The sequence below is a fragment of the Calliphora vicina genome, chromosome 3, assembly GCF_958450345.1.
Source record: "Calliphora vicina chromosome 3, idCalVici1.1, whole genome shotgun sequence".
NCBI classification, from domain to species: Eukaryota; Metazoa; Arthropoda; class Insecta; order Diptera; family Calliphoridae; genus Calliphora; species Calliphora vicina.
Genome location: NC_088782.1, coordinates 48490819 through 48513932, shown reverse-complemented (window position 1 = coordinate 48513932; position 23114 = coordinate 48490819). Strand labels below are relative to the sequence as shown.

Genomic DNA, 23114 nt, shown 5'->3' with positions numbered 1-23114 from the left:
AAAGCAAGCTGGACAAGAATAAATCAGATATTGAAGAACGCATGAATAGTGGTTTTTTGAATTTGGAAGCAAAAGTTGATCGCCTCATCGGAAACTTCCGCAATGAGGTCAGTGAAGAATTATCTAAAATGAAGTCAGATGTAAGTCACTGCTATTCTGTTGTAAAAGAAGTAGATCGAGCAACAAACGCGAAAATGGAAGCATTAATGTCTAAGAACAATGTATTAGAAAGACGATTTAATCGATCTGATATTCTTATTAATGGACTACCGAATAAAATGGATAAAATTCATGATCATGTCATTCGAATAGCTCAGTTGGTTGGTGTTCATATTTCAGTCTCCGATATAAACCATTGCTGTTTTATTAAAAACCGTAAATGTATTCTTGTAAAATTTAATTCAGTTTACATACGAGACAACATCATGAGAAAATACTATAAATCTCATCCTATTTTGCTGAAAAACGTTGTGGAAGTGGTGTTGGGTGAAAGCGTTGTTGGTGGAGATGTGGCAGGTGAAGTTGAAAAAGATATGGCTGAAGATGGAGTTGGTGCAAATAATGGTAGTGGTAAAAGTGAGGCCCGTGTGTATTTAAGAGATAATCTGTCGCCAGCATCGCTTAAGCTGCAGTATATTTGCCGAAAATTATTATTGCAAAAAAAAATACAAAAATTTAATTTGAAAAATATGGACATTCCAAAGGCAAAAATACAAAAACCGGATGGATCTGTGGTTTATCTTAATATTCAACAATGTGTAGATCTTCTTGACGGTGGTATTGGCGATAAAGATGCATCTGGCGATATGAACAAATAGGTTTAATTAATTACTTGATTTTCGTAAATATTATAATTATTTTGCAAACATTACTTGGTAATTGTATGTAGTTACTTGTTTGTAGTTAAATATGGATTATTATGTTTCATTTTTTTATAGTTTATATACCGAAAAGTTAAAAAAAAACAATTAACTACACCACAATACCAATATATGATACAATTATAGTTTATTTAATTTTTCAATATGATCTCGATATAGGAAAAAAAAATAATAATTAACAAATATAAATTAGTCTACTATGAAGAAACACCTATTATTTGCACAAAACTGAAATTTATTATTTATTATGAATTTGATTGATAACCTAGGTGATATAGCTCTTGATAGTGGAATTATCAATTCAACATTGGACCGGGGAAATTTTAATGTTCTGCATTTTAATGCACAGAGCTTAGTTCCTCGTGAAAATGGAACTAAATTTTATGAAATTAGGAATTTGATGGAAAATTGTTTAGTTGATGCTTTTGGTATTACAGAGACATGGTATAAAAATTATGTTACTGATAACGCTGTTCATATTTCAGGCTTTAAAGTATATCGTAATGATCGTTTGTATTCAAGAGCGGGAGGAGTGTGTTTGTATATTCGTGAAGATCTAAGGGCTAGAGTTGTTTACAATAGTAATGCTCATATGCGTGATGGTGAGAATTCTGTGGAGGCTATATTTGTTGAGGTTTTCATGAATGGTGGGATGAGCATTTTATTAGGAGTTATTTACCTTCCCCATGGGAATATATTGGACTGTGAGGATTTGTTAATGGATTTGACATCTAGGTATACCAATGTACTTATAATGGGAGATTTTAATACGGATATTTTTTCTAGGGGAAATTTAGTGAGAGAATTATGTGGTCGTACTTCGCTCTCGATTGTTCATAACTCCAGACCGACACACTTCTGTACACGCAATCTGACTACATCACTTATAGATTACTTTTTTGTCTCGAACATAGACTTAGTCGGAAATTCGAATCAGTTTCAAGTTCCTGCACTTAATTCTTATCATTCTTTGATACAGATTTCTTATAATATATCAAGTGTTGTAAATTCTAGAGAGTTTTTCTATAGGGATTACAATAGTCTTGATATGGAAGTATGTTTTTCGCGAATGGGATCCATTGATTTTTCACCATTTTATTGCGATGTAACCGTGAATGGAAAGGCTAATTATTTTAATGCTGTTATGAAGAGTTTCTTTGAGGACAATGTTCCTTTACGCCGTTTTGTTCGACATGATGTCAATTCTTGGTTCAATGACTCTCGTATTGGGAGTGCAAAACGTGAGAGGAATGCGGCTTATCGTGCCTATATTATGAATAAAACGGTTGAAAGTTTCCAACACTTTCGTATTTGTCGCAACAGATTGAAATCGATCATAAGAAAAATTAGAAGGAGGGAGTGCATTAATTATTTTTCTAACTGTAATCAGAAACAATTGTGGACGAAATTAAGGTCTGTTGGGGTGCTTGAGGATAATGGGATTGATTTCCCACTTAATTTGGATGATTTCAATGACTTTTCATGTATGTCTCAACCAACGTCAACTGATTCTGCATTTGATCCCATGTCCCTGCACAACGTTGAAGGCTTTTCATTCAGTAATGTAACTGAGAATGAAATATATGCAGCAATTAACCAAATAAAATCTCATGCAATTGGGGCGGATGGAATTTCTCTTAAATTTTTAAAGTTAATGTTCCCAGCAATATCAAGACAATTTACACATCTCATTAATTTTATTATTACCACCTCTGTAGTACCTGACACTTGGAAAGTTGGTAGAGTTATACCAATTCCCAAGGTTAAATATCCAAAGGATATGACAGATTATAGACCAATAAGTATTCTCCCAGTATTCTCGAAAGTTTTGGAAGTTATTTTGAGGCAGCAGATGTTGGATTATTTGGATACATCAAGAAGGATAAATGACTATCAATCCGGATTTAGGAAAGGGTATAATACTACAGCAGTGTTACTTGATATAACTGAGACCGTTAGAATAAATTTGGATAATGGGAATGTGAGTGCTTTAATATTTCTTGATTTTCGGAGAGCATTTGACTCTGTCAATCATAATATTTTGGTAGGAAAACTTTTTAATCAATATGGTTTTAGCTCGTGTGGTTGCAAACTTATTTATTCTTTTTTATGTGGCCGTAATCAATTTGTGCAAGTAGGGACTTTAACTTCACAGTCTAAGTGCCTTAATAGAGGTATTCCACAAGGTTCTATATTGGGACCTTTGTTGTTCTTGTTGTATATTAATGACTTGTTTCAGAAATTATCTTTTTTAAATTGTTATACTTACGCTGATGATATTCAACTTTTGGCAACTTCACAAATTTCTGATTTGCAAATGTTTCAAAACCGTATTAATGAGGATCTTGGACATGTAGTGGAATGGTCTAGGGAAAATTATTTTGAATTGAACCCTGTGAAATGTAAAGTAATGATTTTTTCGAGAAATTTGGATGTGAACTTAAGAATAATGATCGATAATGTTCCTTTGGAGATTGTGTCCCAATATAAGACATTAGGTGTTATTTTGGACAACGATCTTTCATTTAATAAACATGTAAATCTTGTTATTAATAGAGTTTGTTTAACATTACGTGGCCTTTATAGTGTGGCTTGTTACTTGCCATTGGCTGTGAGACTTCGGGTTGCTGTTTCCACTTGTCTTCCACACTTTCTATATTGTTTGGAGGTTTACTCGGGCACTTCTGCCGCAAATATTTTAAGACTACGGAGATGTTTCAATAGGGTAATTCGATATATTTACAGTCTAAGTATTCGGGAACATGTTTCGGAATACCAAAAACTAATTTTGGGATGTAAATTTGACCAATTTATAAATATGAGAAAAATTTTATTTTTCTATAAGACAGTTAAATATGGAAATCCTTCATACCTGTTACAAAAATTTGTTTTTGGTAGTTCTAGTAGAACGCACACGATGATTATACCTAGACACTTCTCACTCGTTATGAGTCGTTCGTATTGTGTGACTATATCTAGATTATGGAATACAATGATTTCATATGAGGATCGTAGATTTTCACATAGTTTGTCAAATTTCAAAATGATTTTTCTATCTAATTTATGAAAGTATTTTGAATCGATATTTTTGCCAGTCGAAGCTGACTATGATACACTCAAACGGGTAAAACTATTAAAAGAGTCAATATTTAACAACACATCATTTTGTATTGCTCTAAAAAATTTGTTTAAAAGTATTTAATTGAATACGCTCTTTTTATAATTTTAATTTGTTTATTTTACCATGGGCTATCAATCTTTTTTTTAATAATATTTAAGTTTGTGCAAATAATAGGGAATTTCTTCATATTCTTTTTTTTTTCTTTCTTCTATTTCACTAATTTTGTAAGTCATATAAATGTTTGTATTAATACTTTTATTAATGTAATTAAATTGATTTAGTTGTAGTCCTGCTAATTTTGGCCCTAAGGGCTTGCGGCATTTTTGAAATATAAATAAATAAAAAAATAAAATAAAAAAATTATATTGTGGAAATTACAAACGGAATGACAAACTTATCTCACGAAGGTAAAGGGTATAAAAAGCGGACCAAGGTATGGCAAAATTTTAAAATTTCAATTTTGAAATGCCTATAACTCGGAAATTATAAGAGATAAATAGCACACGAAAGCATGTTTTTTCAAGACCTTGAGCGCTTTTCAAAAATATAAAAATCTTGGAAATCGGATAGGAAACAAAAAATTTCACTGTTTAAAAATTTTACATGTCGAAAGTACTCTACTTTTAGCCCTCATAGCGCTGGCCGTGGAGCATTTGTAGTGTCCATTTAAATAATTTAAACTCGAATACTCCTTGGCTACGCCCACGTCACATTTTATCCGGACGTGGACCAGCCGTTTAGAAATGCCAGATTTATTTCCAAAAAATTTTGATTCTGTGCGGTCCAGAACGCGATATTCACACGCCTTTGAAGTGAAAAAAAGTCAACCATTTTTTATTTCCATTTTGCGTTGGCATTTTAGTATCACTATGTTAAGTGCAAAAGGTAGGTTTTGTCGTGTTATTCATTCCAATATACAATAAATATGGGATCCAATCGGACATACAACGATTCAACGTTACGACACCGATTGTGAATTGGCCATATATGTTTCCCATCCATTAGGGACTTTCGAACTTTGAGTTGATAGCGACCTTATTGTTGAAGCTACATCTTTCGAATTGGCTGTCATTTATTCAGTTTGTTTTATCAAATCACCACTAAAAGCAAGTAAGAGTGCTATAGTCGGCTGTGCCAAATCTTTTATACCCTTTACCAAAGTATACTTTAAGTGAAAAAAATATCTTTTAGTAAAAAAAATTGGTGAAAAATGGTAGTCACGGTTTTTTGCTCATATATCAGCCATTTGTGGTCCGATTTTCACGATTTTAAACAGCAATCTAAGTTGGAATATATTGACATATTGATACATCAATCAGGTGTGAAAGTTAATTGAGGGCTTCGCAATGTTGATTTCAACATACAGGCGGACTTGGCTATATCGACCCTGATATCTATAACGATCCAGAATATATATACTTTACGAAAATTGCAAATGAAAAATGTGGAAACTACAAACGGAATAACAAACAAATATTTACCCTCATGGTGGAGGGTATAAAAATAAGAATTTGTTTCCCAAAAAAAAAAAAAAACTTAGTGCAATACGTGTTATTATACAGTATATTCATTCATTCTACCCAATAAAAAAAACCTGAAACTATTGTTTTCTTAAAAGTTTCCTTGTTATTGCATGCTACTGCTGCTGTTCTTTTTTTCTTCAAAATCTTTTTTATCGCTGCTTTCTACTTTAAGTCATAAATTTTTCAACTTTTTGATTTTGTCAAACAAAAACTTTAGATTCTTTTTTTTGTTTGGTTTTGTTTGTTTGCGGTCGAGAAAAGTTGCATCCGCCCGTGTGTATACGTTGTGTTTGTGTTATTACCCTGATAATGATTATGAATTAGATTTCAAAAATATTTTTTTTGTTTTGGCTTTAGGGTTTTTTTACGTTTTATTTTGTTTGCTGCAAACTTTACGCAAGAGTTCAACGTTACAATTTCTTGTGTACACATTTACACACTACACAAAAAATACACATTTTAATTCTAAAGTCATGTAAACATAAGGGATTTTAAGGATATGTGTGTGTGTGTTAAGTCAAAATAATAAAGTGTCTTCTAATTATAAGATATTTACTCTTAGACACACACAAACAAATATGTTCATACAACAAGATAAACATTAAACATTTATAAAGGAATAGAATGACATAAATCTAAGATGATAAAAATTTTATAAAAAAGAAGGAATGTGTGGAAAAAATATTGTACCAAAATAAACACATGTAGATATGTAAAAATATGTTTGCTTGTAAATATTTAGTTGTAGTTGATTGTACAAAACACTATAACAGTGTGGCACAAAAGTGAATGATGTATTTTTTTTATAAAAATCAACAATATCTCAAAACTTTAAAAAATTATATTTATTAGCTTTTTTAAAATGGTACTTTTTCTACTAAAATTCTCTTAAAATTAATTGCAATCAAAGAATTTTCAGATCATTTTCTAAAGGAATACAAATTTACATTTAGTAACGTTTTTAAAAAAGTATTTTTTTTTCTAACATTTTCGAAAATTATTCGAAAAATAATTATGTTCAAAAATTAAATTTTAGACAGCTTTTTTACTATGCAAAACTAAATATAAGCTGTTTCTTTTATAAAGAAAATATAAAATTGTTTTAGTACCATTTTTAAAAAAGTACTTTTTGCTTAAAGTATAAAAAAACTATCAAGTATCAGAAAAACTAAAATTAAACAAAAAAAAATATAATTTCTAAAATCGTAAAAAACATGAATTTTTAAGTTTCTTTTATAAAAAAATATACAATTTTATTTTAAATTTATTTTATAAAAAAGTACTTTTTCTACTACTATTTGCTCAAAGTAAGATAAAACTATCAAATATTAAAAAATTTAATTTAAGACAGTTTTTATTATATTCAAAACAAAAATATATCAAAGTACTATTTTTTAATAAGCTCTTTTTCTACTACTATTTTCAAAAAGTGGCTATAAACTAGAAGAGTTGTAATTTTTTACAACATATATAAAATTTGTTTGTATTTCCTTAAACATTTATAAAAATTTAATTGTCTATAAATGGTTGACATAAAAAATTTTTAAAAAAAAAAAGTACTTTTCCTACTAATATTTTATTTGAACTTTTTCTATTTTTATCATGTTCAGAATAAAAATTAAACAAAAACATGAAAAAATTCTATTTTTTGAAAAAGTACTTTTTCTACTACTATTTTTTAAAAGTATCAGAAAATTAATAGGTATTAATTTTTTTATACAATAAATAATTGCTGTGGTTATTTTTGTTAAAACAATTTAGAAAAAACAGATTTTCTGGTTAAAATTAGTACTTTTTCCGAAAAAGTAGTTTTTCTACTACTTTGCTTAATTTTCATGACTAGAAACTATATAACTTTTTTTTACAGAATTCATAAAACTTATTCTTATTATTTTTTAAAAATAACAATACAAATAAAAGTAGAATTTCAGTAGAATTTCAGTAGAACTTTTTCAACTACCATTTTTTTATTTGTTTCTGTTTTTGGCATATTCAGAATGAAAACTAAACAAAAACATGAAAAATGTATATTTTTAAAAAAAAGTACTTTTTTACTACTATGTAGTTTCTAAAAGAATCAGAAAATTAATAAATATTAATGTTTTTATACAATAAATAATTGCTGTGGCTATCTTTATAATTTTTTTCAAAAAAGTACTTTTTCTACTACTATTTTATTTTGCTATTTTTTTGTATGTTTTAGTCATATTCAGAATGAAAATTAAACAAATACATGAAAAAGTTCTATTTTTAAAAAAGTACTTTTTCTTAAAGTATCAGAAAATTACTAAATTTTAATTAATTTTTACAATAAATAATTGCTCTTGGTATTTTTAAAAAACAATTTAGAAAAACCTAAGTTTCTGGTTAAAATGTGTTACTATTTTCAAAAAAGTAATTTTTCTACTAATTTTTTCAAAAAAAGTAATTTTTCTACTACTTTTTTATTTTACTATTTTGCTCATGAATCAAAATTAAACAAAATTTAAATTTTCATAAAAGTTTTTTTTTCTACTACTATTTTCAAAAAGTAGCTAAAAACTTGAATTTTTTACAGAATAAATAAACTTTTTATTATTTCCGTAAAAATTAACAGAAAAATTAATCCGTTTCTTTAAAGGTGTATAAATTAGTACTTTTTTCAAAAAAGTATATTTTCTACTACACTTTTTTCTACTTTTGCGATATTCAGAATAAAAATTAAACCTCAACGTTCCAAAGTAGTGCTCGCTTATAAAAACTTTTAACTTTTCAAGGACTTTTGCTACTACATTTTCTGCTCTTTAACACATCGATGAAACTCTTTCCGTCTATGTTATCATATTATTATTACCCACTGTATATTATGTATCATGTAAGAGTGCAAGTGTTTGTTTGTACATCTACTTGTAAGTGAGAGTGCGTTTATTTCCATACTTCTTACTGATTTTTTATTTTTTTTTGCATAGAGTACTATAGATATAATGAGCTCAGAACGTGGTAAATACACAAACACATTCACTTGTACATACATAAATATTTACTAAAATATACATACACTTATGTACTTGAAGCTATGTATATGTAGTCTGATTCAAATGGGAGATGGTGCGAATACTTTGGACTGTAGAGTGGTACTAAATGAAAAAGTTATTATGTACATTTACAGCTTAATAGATTTAATACATTACATTAAGGCATACCAGTGGGTACAAAGGTAACTAGGGTATTGTGTATATGCACCAATCGAACACAAAAACAATAATGACTTTCTCAACAATTAGCAGAATTAGTTTTAATTTTATTTATAAATTAAAACTACCTTAAAATGTTCAAATGTCCCCTTAAACTCATCTCTATTACTCCTAAACAAACAATTCTCAGTGTGAAAGTAAAAGAGAGAATACAAAAAAAAAATAAAACTATAAACTGAAATAAGAAAATATACGGAAGTGAAGTGACTTGTGTTTTGGCGCCATTAAAAACTAAAGTGTATGTTATTTAAAAATTCAAAAGTTAAAGCAGCCAAATAATGGATAAAGTTAAATGAATATGAATATATACTATACAAAGTGTTTGGTTAGCTAGGGACCAGACCAACTACAAATATGTTTAACATATAAACTAGATAATATTGTATTAAGGATAAATGAAGCTGAAAGTAGCAGATGTGCAAAAAAAAACACGACAACACTTATCTAAAATACCATAAATTCATACAAAAAGTACTGTAAAGGCAAAATAAAATCATTTTTTTAATTCATTTAATAATGATTATTCAATATACGATACTATTTAATGAGATACTTTTTTTGTTGTCAATGAAAATCATAGATTTATGCAAATTCTACAGAAAAACTTGCAAGATAAGTGTTTTTTATGAGAGAAGGTAATTAAGATGAAGTTTGCAATATGGTAAACTATACATACTAATCAAAAACTTGGCAATGACTTGCAATTGCTGGACAACATACTTGTCAAGCACTACTTCATACCATATACATTACTTAGAAGTAGTGTCGTAATGACTAACATTCAATCTGATATACAGTGGTTGACAAAACAATGGAAACTTTTCCAAATATTCCATATGTTGCCCAAAAATTAAAATATTTTTAAAATAAACATTTTTTTTTAGTATTTTATTTGTATAGTTTTATTAATATAAATTAACTGAAAAACAAACAACATAATTAATTATATTCTGAAAAAAGGGAACAAAATTAAAAATATTCACTATTTCGCTACTGACAAAACAATGGAAACTTTTAAACTTCTGCAAGAAAGAAGTGTAAAACGGAAATAATATTTAAAAGAACGATGTAAAAAGCATCCTGTTTACAGTTATTTTATTTTTAAATTCTGGTAATTTTTCACAATTTCTTTTTCTAAGTTTTTCGCATAATTGCTTTTTTTCAAAGTTAACGAAAATGGCTAAAGTTGAGATTTGTGAGGACTTAAAAAATAAAATAATTAACGATTTTAAAGCTGGTTTAAAACAAAAAAATATCTGTAACAAATATTCAATAAATAAATCAGCAGTTTCAAAAATTATAAAGAAATTTCGTGAGACCGTTTCTGTAAAAACTCAACATTTAGGTGAAAGACCTCGTAAGACTACTCCTAGACAAGATAATTTAATAGCGAGAGAGTTCAAGAAATTCCCAAAAAGAACTCCTCGAGAGGTTGTTAATAGCCCGAACAGTTAGTCGCAGGATAAATGAGGCTGGTCTTGGTTGCTATAGTCCTGTGAAAAAACCACTCATTTCTAAAAAGAACCGTTCTGCTCGTCTAAAATGTGCCAGGGATCATTTAAACTGGTCGATACAGAAATGGAATCCAAATGGAATTTTTCCGACGAATCCAACTACAATTTAAGAGGCAGTGATGGGAGAACATTTGTAAGACGACCAAAGGGAAAAAGATTAGATCCAAAGTACACAAATAAGACTATAAAGTTTGGCGGTGGCAATATTATGGTATGGGGATGTTTTTCAGGGCTAGGTATGACCCCAATACATATTATAAAAGATACCATGACAGATATAGGATACAGAACCATATTAAACGATGTTATGTATCCATACGCTGAGGAAAATATGCCCCTAGTTTGGAGATTCCAACACGACAACGACCCGAAACACACATCTAGGGTTGTAACCGAGTGATTACAATCCAACGAGGTACGTGTTTTGAAGTGGCCTGCCCAATCGCCAGATCTCAATCCCATAGAAAATCTATGGGAAATTGTAGATCGTAAAATAGGACCCAAAATTACACCAGGAAGGAAGATTTATCGGAGGCGGTTATAAGGGAATGGCAAAATATTTCAAAGGAGACCATTGACTCTTTAATTGGTTCAATGCATCGTCGATGTGTAGCAGTTATAAAAAATAAGGGATACCCAACAAAATATTGAGTTATTGCAAAGTTTAGACCATATTTGTTAAAATAATACCTAAGTTTCCATTGTTTTGTCAATACCGTAATAAAGAAATCTCTTAATTTTGTATTCTCATTTTTAGAATTTAATTAATTATCTCCTTTGTTTTATGTTAAATTAAGTTAATAAAAGTATACAAATAAAATACTACAAAAATGTTAAAATTTTTTAAAAAATTATTTCAGATTTTAGGCCACTAATGAAATATTTGGAAAAGTTTCCATTGTTTTTTCAACCACTGTATATTATTTTTTACCAAATTCATAACATAAAACTCATTATAAACCCTTGAATGATTACATTTTTATACCCTTTGCCATGAGTGTTAAGGGTATATATAAGTTTGTCATTCCGTTTGTAATTTCTACATTTTTCATTTGCGACCCCATTAAGTATATATATTCTGGATCGTTATAGATAGCGGTATCGATATAGCCATGTCCGTCTGTGTGTTGAAATCAACTTTCCGAAGCCCCCAAATAACTTACATACACGATTCATACATCAATATCTCCGAAATTCTTCCGGCTCGGTCGCTATTTAAAATCGAGAAAATCGGTCCACAAATGGCTGAGATATAAGGAAAAAACTAGGACAACCTCGATTTTTGAGCTATATCTGGATTACTAAGTCATTAATATAGACAATATGGATATCTAATGACAGATATTTCAAAGACCTTTGCAACGACGTATATAAGACCAAAGTTAGTTAGACATACAATGGGTCAAAATCGGAAAAAAAATATTTTTTAACCCCAATTTTTTTTTCATCAAAAAATTTTTTTTTGTCATAATTCTTTTTCCAAAAAAATTAATTAAAGAAATTTAAAAAAAAAAAATTTAAAAAATTTTTTTAAAAAAAATTAAAAAACAATTTGGAAAAAAAATTTTAAAAAATTTTGGTTTTGTTTAAATAAAAATATTTAAAAAAAAAATATTTTTAAGTATAATTTGGTGAAGGGTATATAAGATGCACAGCCGAATATAGCTCTCTTACTTGTTTTTTTTTTGTTCTTTCTTTTATCAAATAATGACATTATTTTTAGGAAATAGTTTAAATACATTTCCTAAAAATTCTTAAAATCATAAATATTTTACAGAATTTTTATATCTTACCACATCCCCTGCCTGATTGCCTGTATTAACAATATTTAAACATAAATGTTTGTAAAAGATGTTGTTTTATTAAGTAAATAAAGCCTTTAAACTCATACTCCAATGTAAAATTAAATAAAAATGATTTTTTTATTTTTTTAAATCTAATAATAGAACAAAAGATTGCTGAATTTTTTATACACATTTTTTGAACATTTTAAAATATTTGTTATTATATTTTTTTTTGCAATAAAACAATGAAGAAAATTTAATTTACAGAATTTTTTTTGTTCTATTCAATAAAAAGTTTGAAATATTTTACCAATTTACATACTACAAACAAAGAAAAAAAAAATTCAATTAACAGAAACTCCTAAAATGAAACATAAAGTGGAATGAAAAGCTAAATGCTAGAAATTTGGGAAACAAATTAAGAGACTATTTTTTTATATAAACTATTTAAAATAAATACGAAATAAATTCTATTATTTAGAATCAATTTTATTTATTGAAAGAATAATTTAAAAAATATTATTGAAAAGATAAATTAGAAACTGCAAATCTGAACGCAGAGGCTTCCTCAGCAGCCTTCAGTTATCAATTACCTTTTGGAAACATCATAAATTTCACTTGCTAACCATTTTGAAGTCATAATATAGTAACTTTACCTCCAACTTATTGTGGAAAATTATTAAAAAATAACCCTTTACCATTTCATTAAACCATATTTACATTGTGTTAAACTAACAGGTAGTTTCAAATTGTAACTTTATTAGAATTTAAGAATTTGTCAAAAATATTCCATTTATAGTTTGACTAAATATGTGTAAAAATAAAACATTTTTTGTAAAACATTTCCTACTAACAAAATTTTCCACTGGCAAAACACCAACCTATCTGACTGACTATCTTTAAAAGTAACGACATCAGTAGATATTTTTTTTTATATTTTTGTCATTTAACTAATACATATTTAGTTCGAAAAAAAAAATCCAACAGATTTCCATGTAGTTGGATGTGTGTGTTTGAGTTCTATTCTAATTCATGTATGGATATATGTGGTTCATACTTCCTTTATTTATCTACCATAAAATACAAACAACAAAAAGAAATTGTTAGTCAAAAAAAAACTTTCTAAAATAAACCACATTGATATGAAAAGGAAAAACCTCTGAATGGCTACAAAGAGACATGCTGCCAACAAGACCACACTCGCACACCCAGCCATAAATAAAGACACATTGAGTTTCCAGCATTGGGCCAACAGGTTAAATAAACATACATATATGAGTAGAGTATAGACAGAAATATTTTTTAAGAATGATAAAAAGCCGCAAGGAAGTAAAATTTTATTATGTTGACAACTCACAGACATACCACAATTAGATTCATCTACAGATTTTGAAATTTGCATAATGCATAAGAAAATAAAGGGTGTTTTTTAAGCCTAATAGAAATTGAAATTGTAGATGTAGATGTAGAAAATAACAGAAACAAGTAAGAGAGCTATATTCGGCTGTACCGAATCTTATATACCCTTCACCAAATTATACTTTAAAATACAAATTTTAAATATTTTTTTTCGTAAACAAAATTTTTAATTTTTACAAAATTGTTTTTTTTTAATTTTTTCGAATATTTTTTTTTAAATTTTTTTGGTGAAAAAAAAATTCTGGTTAAAAAATATTTTGACCCATTGTAGGTCCAACTTACTATTGCCTTATATACTTCGTTGCAATGGACTTTGAAATACCTATCATTAGACATCCATATTGTCAATATTAATGACTTAGTAATCCAGATATAGATAAAAACAAGAGAGCTAATTCGGCTGTGCCGAATCTTAGATACCCTTCACCAAATTATTCTTAAAAATTATTTTTTTTTAAATATTTTTAGTTAAGCAAAATAATTTTTTTTCTTTTCGAAATTGTTTTTTAATTTTTTTAAAACAATTTTTTTCCAAATTTCTTATTAAATTTTTTTTTTAATTTTTAAAAAAATTTTTTTTGGAAAAATAATTACGAGAAAAAAAAATTTTTTATGAAAAACAAATTCGGGTTAAAAAATATTTTTCCCGATTTTGACCCATTGTAGGTCCAACTACTATAGCTTTATATACATCGTTGCAATGGACTTTAAAATATCTATCATTAAATATCCATATTGTCTATATTAATATATAGATCAAAAATAGGCCAAAAATCGAGGTTTTCCCGGATTTTTCCATATATCTCAGCTATTTGTATTCTGGAATTATTTGCCCTATATCTAGGATATGCTTGACTACTTGGCAATATTAATTTAATTACTGTTATGTTGATGATTTTACTTAAGAGATTAATTTTGGTTTATATTTGTAAAGATCTAAATCATTGAAACCACAATATTATGCAACAAAAACCAAAATTACAAACCAAAACTTTAATAAACACTAAGAAGCATTTCCTTGAATTTTATAGAAATATTAACATTTGGCAAAGATTAAAACTAGGGAAAGGAACAGCCTGGCCTACTCGTATTATAAATTAAATTGTAAATCATAAGATAAAATAAAATATATTCTAAATAAGAAAACTCCACACTGCTAGAGTACTGTAAATACAAGACATGAACGTGCACGTATTATTTTTGGTGTAACATCACAATCATCGTTATAGGTGGATGATTTCCAAATTCTTTTGGACTGAACTGGATGATATGAATACCAACGACATGTAGTTTCAACAGGACGGCTCTAGCTGCCACACAGCTAATGAAATTCTGCATGAACGATTTGAGGGCATGGTCATCTCTCATGGAGGTGACGAGAACTGGGCATCGAGATCGTGCGATTTGACTCCGTTAGACTTCTTGTGAAGTTTTCTCAAGCCGCTAGTCTATGCGAATAAGATACATACAAAAGCGGCTCTCAAAGCTAACAAAACCCAAGCCAACGGTAAAATTCAGCCTGATTTAAGTCGTGAGATCGAAAAAAATCTTAACACACGTTTTTCCTTAAAACTTTTTAACCCAAGTATTATTTGATTTTTTTTGATCAAGTTACCATTGAAAATTATGTCAGTTATTATGTTTAATGTAAATTATATTCATTTGTTGTTAATCTAATTAAAACTATTAAATATTTTCAACAAAACCCAACTTGGTCCTACAAAAATTTGCCAAACAATCAAAGGTCTGCCGTCAAACTGATTCCAATATAATTAAACAGTATCGGGAGAACTCGTCCTTTGATAGAAAACCTGGTTCAGTTAGAAGAAATGGTCCACATGATGTTTCTAAAGTCAATAAATAGAAAGCAAATAATAGAAAGCAAAAGAGATGCCAACACATCCGGTAGGAAAGCAGTCCGGTTAGCTCAGTACTCGGACTATTTGATACGAAAAGTTAAAGCCAATGCAGGTTTAAAAATATTTAAGGCTCAAAAAGTTCCTGAAAGGAACTCTGCTATAAATTTAGAGGCCAATGACAGAGCACGGAAATTGAAGTCAAATTTTATAAAAAAAAAACTGGAAAATTTTTCGCTGCTTCCGGTTCATTATTTTTATGCTGCTGATGCTCGAGGGAATGTCGTAGAAAAGTTTAGGACCCAAAAGCAGAAAAATGTCCCAAAAACTTCTTGATATGTCAAGCAATATGCAGTTGCGGCAAAAGAAGCCAAACATTTGTTTCAAAGGGCTCTATAAATACCGAAATTTACATCCAGGAATGTTTACAAAAGAGGATGCTTCCATTCATAAGACTTCTTAATGTGTCCACTTATTTTTGGCCTGATTTGGCATCCTGTCGCTATGGTAAGCAAGGTCTTGAGTGGTGCAAGAACAATAATGAGGTATTTGTACCAAAAGACTCAAATCCTGCCTGGAGCTAAGGCCAGTGGAGAGATATTGGGCTCTTTTTAAAAGAGAATTGAAGAGCACAAAAAAGATGTCCAAAAGTGTGGTAGATTTCAAACGGAGATGGACAAACTGTTCGAACAAAGTGACAGAAAGCACTATAAAAACCTTAATGGAAGAGTTTCCGTAAAATATTCATAAATTCATCACTATTGATTAGAACTATAAAAGTAATATTTTTTTTAGTAAGTTGTAGTAAAAATTCAATCAATTTTTTTTAGTGTTAAGATTTTTTCGATCTCATTCCTTACGAGAAGCTTTGCTTTACTTCTTTAAATTGAAAAAAAGTGTCGCTGATGCACACCGATTCCCAACCTAAGCTTATGGTGAATATGTTTCATCGGTTTCAACGTGCGAGAAAAGGTTTGTGCGTTTCAGAAGTGGTGATGTTGAAACGGAACACAAATATCAGCCAGGCCAACCAAAGAAGTTTGAAGACCAAGAATTGGAGACATTAAAACATGAAGATTGTTTTAATATTCATCAAGAGTTTGTCCGAGATGATGCTTGAACGCAAAACAAGGAAATCATTTTTGCACCGCTTCATTACTTGCGATGAAAAATTGTTATTACAGACAACTTGAATGATTCAATAAGGAATTAATTCATTAAAGAATGAATTCGCAATGGAATGAATTTAATACGTTTTAAATACTAAAGAATTAAGAAAACGAATTAATTCCTGCTTTGAAAATTGAATTAGGAATTAATTCGTTCGAACTTTTAATTGTAACTAAAATAGTTTTCAAATATTTTCCTTCCACTTAATTTATTTGTGCATTTTCTTTCTTTTAATAACGTATGTATGTAGATAAAAATTAAACCTAAATAATACACTAATAAACAAAATTCTCAAACACTTACCTTGAGCTCAACAATCTCTCAGCTTCGTCGGCTGTCATAGCATCGGGTAGGCTATCTTCTCTGCCGATAACCTCAGTTGGCGCTGCAACTGGTTCCGATACTTGCATGATTTTATCATCGATATTATATAAATCGTCGACCAAATCAACATCTCCCTCAATGGTACGCATTAAATCATCTTCGTCTTCGCCAGCACTTGTATCGGCATACTCCAAGTCCTGCATATCCAAAGCATCTACATTATTTATATGAACTGCCGTAGGCGGTGGTCGTTCCGGTAATGCTGGTATATCGGAAGAGCCAAAATCTTCATTTGCATCTAAGGAGGCTATGGGTGCCACGCCTTTGGCAATCGAAGCTATGGAACGTGAGTTGGAAGAGGAATTTGCATTGCTGGCCGCTGAGGCTGGCGACATGGGTGGTGTGGATTTAACACTGATTTCCGAGTTGCGTCGTCGTATGGGAGAAACTACACCCACCGGCGGAGAACTGGCAGTTTTGATGGGTGAACTGACAAGGGAATTTGGTCCCGAGTTGGATTTTGTGGGTGATGTAACCTTGTCCTGTTGAGGCTTGGCCGCATAATACAAATCTGCGGGGGCATTTGGTAGTAAATCTGGCTTTATAATGGCATAAACTGTGGTAGTCTCTTGGGCAAAACCATTGGCATGGAATTTCTTATGCATGTCGGTGACTTTGGCGGCCGTATCATACAATTCCGATTCGCCAAATACCTCACGGGCCTCACTGCCATCCGGATTGAGGCGATAGCCTACATCCACATAATTTAGACTAGGCGTTTCATCGGTCTCTTCATCGGCTTCGTCTTCGGCATCTTCTTCGTTGGCCGACAGCTCATTTAAGAGTTTGTGTGTTTTGGTGGGACTCTGTTGCAGCAGTCTCGATGTTTGATGTTTGGGACTTTCAAAGTCATAGGCAGGCCTTAGTTTGGCCTTGATTTCGGGTGAGGGTTCATTGAAGCCACCCTCGTCATTGCTGTTCGATGATGAGATAATGCTGGGCGGCCGGGAGCCTAAACCGGCGGCTGGCATATTTACGGAAATGCTTGAGACACGTTTGGAGTTACGTTGTGGCGATGTGATATGATTTTGTACACTGGCATTATCGGTGATATCCTGTGTATGGCGTTCCGATTTGTTAGAGCGTCCTAAAAAAAAGAAAACATCATTTGTAAGAAGTCCACAAAAATTGTTTAAGATAAAATTATTTTATTTAATTTATTTTAACAAATTATTAAGATTTTTACTCATTTAACAATTTCACTAAATCATTTTGCAAACTCAACAGCAAACAATTGCGCAATTTCATATTAGAAGTTAGAGAACGTAAATGACTGGCCAAATGCGAATTTTCCATAAAAAAATTTTTATAACGCGACAATTCACGATCTAAATAATCATTACTGCCCGGTTCCGCGTCACCGCGTAATTCCGCCGTTATAGCCTCCAACAGCTCATTAATATCTTCACACATTTCCTCACAATCCGGAGATAAGGATCTTGGTGAATCTTGGATGAGGTCATGTTTAGAAGAATTTTGCAGGGATGAGGGATTCTTGGGTAAAAAGTAATGCTTGGGTGGTGCTAAAGAAAATTGTGATTGATTTTGAGTTTTACACTCCAAGGAAGCCACTTTACACAAATCCATAAAAGAGGTTAGAGTGGCATCAAAATTATTTAGAAATTGGGGTGTAATATTTAGCTGCTGCATTAAAAAATTGTAAATAGCATCATCATCGGGACCATTCGAGTCAGCACCAGCAGTTGCACGATTGCAATAACAAGGAATGCCATTAGCAGAGCATTCACAAGGTTTGGGAGGACAGTAGCAAGATGCAGCAGCACCACCGCTTGTTATATTAAACGACATATTGGTAGAGCCTACTGATATTTGACCCTGGGATTCAAATCCTTAAATAAACAACAGAACTTTAATAAAACCATGATCAATAAAGATAAGTTTTTTTTAAGTAGAGTCTACCTGTGGAATTTATAGTCTTGGTGGTATCCACCACTGTATAAGAGGAATGCTCAGGACTACAAACACTTGGCTGGCTGGGCATTAGGGTCATGGTTAAATTCGATTGTTCCCTTGCTGGATATTGCATTGTGGAGTGAGCTATTGGCTGCTGAATCACACTGGTATTAGGACAGACAGCTACTGCATGGAAATCTACTTTTTCCAATTTTCCCTCAGCTGGTGCCTTAACAAAAGGCCCATAAAGTTGTCGCTGCACTAGAGCGGCACATAAATGACTGATATAAATGTTTCTCAGGCGTCTATCGTTAAGATCTTCGACTGCGTAAGTGCACAAATGTTCGAGCCACTTTTGAGCTAAATTTTGTTCGTCGGAATTTGGAGGAAAAGCCTGAACTGGACACAGCTCCAACATAAATAGGAAATCTTGGGTCAGAGCATCATCGTAATTGGTTTCCATTGCTTTTATTTATATATATTTTAAAAGGTTTTAAACTAAATATTCTTGGATTGAAAATTTAGTAAATTTTCTCAAAATTAAATTTTTGAAGTAAAATGTCAAACGCTTTATTTGATGAAAAAGGTAACGAATAAAATACTTTCAAATAAAACATGCACTGAAAAAAAAAACAATGGATAATTGAACTTTTCAATGAATTTTTTATGAAAAACTCTGTTTTCAAAATTTGTCGAAAGGTTTTTCATCGGTTTCAATGTGCGAGAGATGGTTTGTGTGCCCAGGCCAGTCAAAAGATTCTGAAGACCAAGAATTGGAGGCGTTACTCCATGAAGATTGTTTTCAAACTCAACAATTAGTAGGATTCATCCTAAAGAAGGGAAATTGGGTACCATACGAAGCCGAGAAAACACTCTATCTGGGATACGCTTCACTTTGGATCAGTGTATCCGGTATTGGCTTGATTCGTTCTTAGCCTCAAAAGATGAGAAGGTCGTTTGGCTCATTCAACAATCCCTCCCATCCAAAAGAAGGGAAATTGGGTACCATACGAAGCAGAGAAAACACTCTCTCTGGGATACGCTTCACTTTGGAACAGTGTTTCGGTATTGGCTTTATTCGTTCTTCACCTCAAAAGATAAGAAGTTTGTTTGGCTCATTCAACAATCCCCCCCCCCCAAAAAAAAAAAAAAATCTCTTGTGACTCAATAGTCTTAAGACAGACACGTGGTTATGGCCTATAAAAGATTTGGGTTGACTACGCGGCTGATTTATGAAAAGCAATTTATAAACAAATTTCATTTTAAAAATATTTATATATTAATATACTATATATTATAAATAGATATAAAACAAAAATTTGAATAAAAAACAATAACAATTAACCACACACGTATCTACAACATATTAACAAAACAAAATTTAAACAAAAAAAAACCAAAACAACGCAAATTTTTTTTTTTTTTGCAGATTAAAAATAGAATGTAATAAAATTTAATATTTTTTAACAACAAGGAAAAATAGTTCAACCTGAACATATTTTAAAAAAAAAGACCCAACAGCACGAAAAATATTAAGAAAATTGTGTGTGTCGCAGATTCTAGTTTTCCTGCAAATAGTTAAAAATACAAACCAAATCATGGAGAAATTTTCATTTCAAATAGTAACAGGTTCACAGAAATTACTGTGAATATTCTTTTCTTTTTTTTTTGCTGCGGAGAAATGAGATTTGAATTTAAATGTATAAGAAAATAATTTTGGTTGTTTAAGATGAATTATTAAATGCTCTACAATGTAGATAATAGATGAAGAATTTAGCTAAATATATAATGGGGAAATAATAAAAAAAAATCCACAATATAATCATTCAGCCCAATAATGAATAAAAAATCCCCGTGAATTTTGTTCCCTTTTCCTATTTAAAATCAATTGGACTGATTATATTTCCTCAGTATAAACAACCATTTAAAATCCATTTTTAGAAATTCTAACTTAGAATCAGTTTTAGCTCTGTTTGGTGCTGTACTCTTAATTAAACCTGATAAGGAAGGCAGAGATTCCAGAACATTCCGGAAGTCTTAACAATATGAAGACACTTAAACTAATTTTACCCGGGAAGAAGTTAATTTCGAGAATAATGCCGGGCGATATGGTTTTTGACATCTTTGGAAATGATCCTAGTATTGCAGTATCAGACGATATGTATGTCACCAAGGAAGTTTAGGGTCCTTATACTTGAAAGGGATGAGTGGATAAATGTTACATGGTGACAAGATAATACAGGCTGGTATTTATGGTCTCAATTTTCAAAGGGATATCTACATTTTAGGCGGAAATTTACGCCATCCTTATCTGCTCTAATGAATGTTTAACTGTTTGCGGTTAGGTGGTCAGTTTACTAACCACATTTTCTATAGTCTTTAAAACAGAGTTTATTATCATCTATTGCCATTTCGCTAAACAATTATATTTTTTGAAGTCATCGTTTATGATTTTTTACAAAACTTTGCCGTCAGGGTGCTCTGGTTAGGTAAATATATTGTTACGAAATTGTACTTGAATTCAAATATAAAGATTTTAACGGCTGATTTAAAAGTAGCCTAATGCTTTCAAATAACAGTGCTGTAATAGCAAACTGTAACATATCTGTGGGCATTATTAACATTGAATAAAAGCTTTCAGTTGACCATTGATCGTAAGTTGGCAACGCTGTTTGCTGCGACCGTATATTCGAATTCAAATATTCAGTTAAAGAACATTGTAGAAATAGAGCTTTCTAGATGTTAATGCAGTGTTATAAATAGTGGCAGATGTTGCAGTCGTTAGTCAGATTATCAGAGACGCAGTTCGAATAAACATCAACTGAGTGCCTTAAAGTGTGCTGTATTTTAAAAGTGAATTCGTGTATATTATAAAGTGTGCCTGTATTTCTGCGAATTTATAAACGTGTATAAAAAAACATTGAGTGACTATTTAATTCTGTTGTTGTACATTTTAAATAAATAAAGAGTTGTTACAATTTTCAAACTACTAAACGGCTTTTATTTGCAATCAAAAGTATCCGGTTTATTTAAAGGAAATAAACCAGCGTTTTGAAAAGGTTAAAACGTAACAATATTAATTTGAAAAAAATTTTAAAAATCTGTTTTTTAAAAAAAGCACAATGTTTATTGTTCATCGAATTCAGTGTTACTTTGCTATTTTGGTTGTTTGGCCAGAAAATTTAGTCAAAAATATTCGATTTCAAAAAAATTCATATGAAACAAAAATTTGTATCATAGTTATTTTTAATGCCAATAATGGATTTTGGTGTCAAAAAGTCAATTTTTCAAACACTTAATTTCAAAAATCAAATGATGCAGTTTTGTAGATAAATGTTCAAAGATGAAATGTACACTGATAGTTTTAAGAAATTAATTTTTTTTTTTAAATTGAAGTAAAGTCCATGCAATTTATTTATGTCTAATTTTCCTAATAATACCATTTAACTTTAACATATTCGAAAAATATAGCATTTCTCCATAAATACAAAATTAAATTATAATAAACGAAATATCAAAAAAAATTCTTATCTATATATGGGTTTTGTGGGCGGTGGGCGTGACCGATTTAATTGAAACTCGGCATGCGTTCCTTTTTTGTATCAATAAATGTATGTACCAAATTTCTAGACTTTTGCTTGGATATAAACAATTTTATGCGAAAAAATCAATTTGGATTGTATGGGCAGTGGGCGTTGGGCGTGGTCGATTTTGATCTAATTAAATTTTTTTCTCAACGACCACTCCTTATAATTTTTGCAAAAAAATGTATTAAGCCATCCCTCTGTGTGGTGGTTAACCACTTCACTCCACAAAAAACCTTGGAATGAGGTGTTTTTTTATTTTTTGATTTATTTTTGTTTTACTTTTTATAATAAACTAACCTTGATTAAAGTAAAAATGCAATTGTTTTGATTTTAAACTTATACACAAAAAAGCGTGGCTGAAAGAGTTAAGAAGGAGTTTAAGAAATACTATGATATTTGTTATGTCGGATAGCCAGGCTGCGCTTAGAGCCTTATCATAATATGAAGTAAGGTCTCGTGTTATTATGGACTGCTGGACATCTTTAAATGAACTCGGCGCGCTCAATGAACTCACCTTGTACTGAGTACCTGGCCATGAAGGCCTCGCTCGTAAGTAACGTGCTGATTATTTAGCCAATAGGCTTGCCCGACGCTCATTCATAGGTTCTGAACCCTTCTTTGACATCCCATGTGGATATACTTTGGAACTCATTCGTTCTTGGGTTGAATCGGAATCTTCCCGATTTTGGGATCTCAATTGTTGCTATCACTAGGAAAGGATGAATTGG

At 30.5% G+C, this 23114-nt stretch overlaps 2 protein-coding genes across 9 annotated transcripts in view; both read right to left on the bottom strand.

Moving 5' to 3' along the window:
• Spn (Spinophilin) overlaps positions 1–23114 on the bottom strand; it is a 181254-nt gene that overhangs the window by 85139 nt on the left and 73001 nt on the right. For all 8 annotated transcript variants that reach the window (XM_065503030.1, XM_065503022.1, XM_065503025.1 and 5 more), the window contains exon 3: positions 16805–17972. In XM_065503030.1, the coding sequence (XP_065359102.1) occupies positions 16805–17972 (1168 nt within the window). The remainder of the gene's footprint in view (positions 1–16804; positions 17973–23114) is intronic.
• Positions 18014–19367, bottom strand: LOC135953241 (uncharacterized). Its single transcript, XM_065503031.1, has 2 exons — positions 18806–19367; positions 18014–18735 (listed from the first exon to the last, which is right to left on the bottom strand). Exons 1-2 carry the CDS (start codon positions 19260–19262, stop codon positions 18068–18070), a joined length of 1125 nt encoding a protein of 374 aa, XP_065359103.1. The 5' UTR covers positions 19263–19367; the 3' UTR covers positions 18014–18067.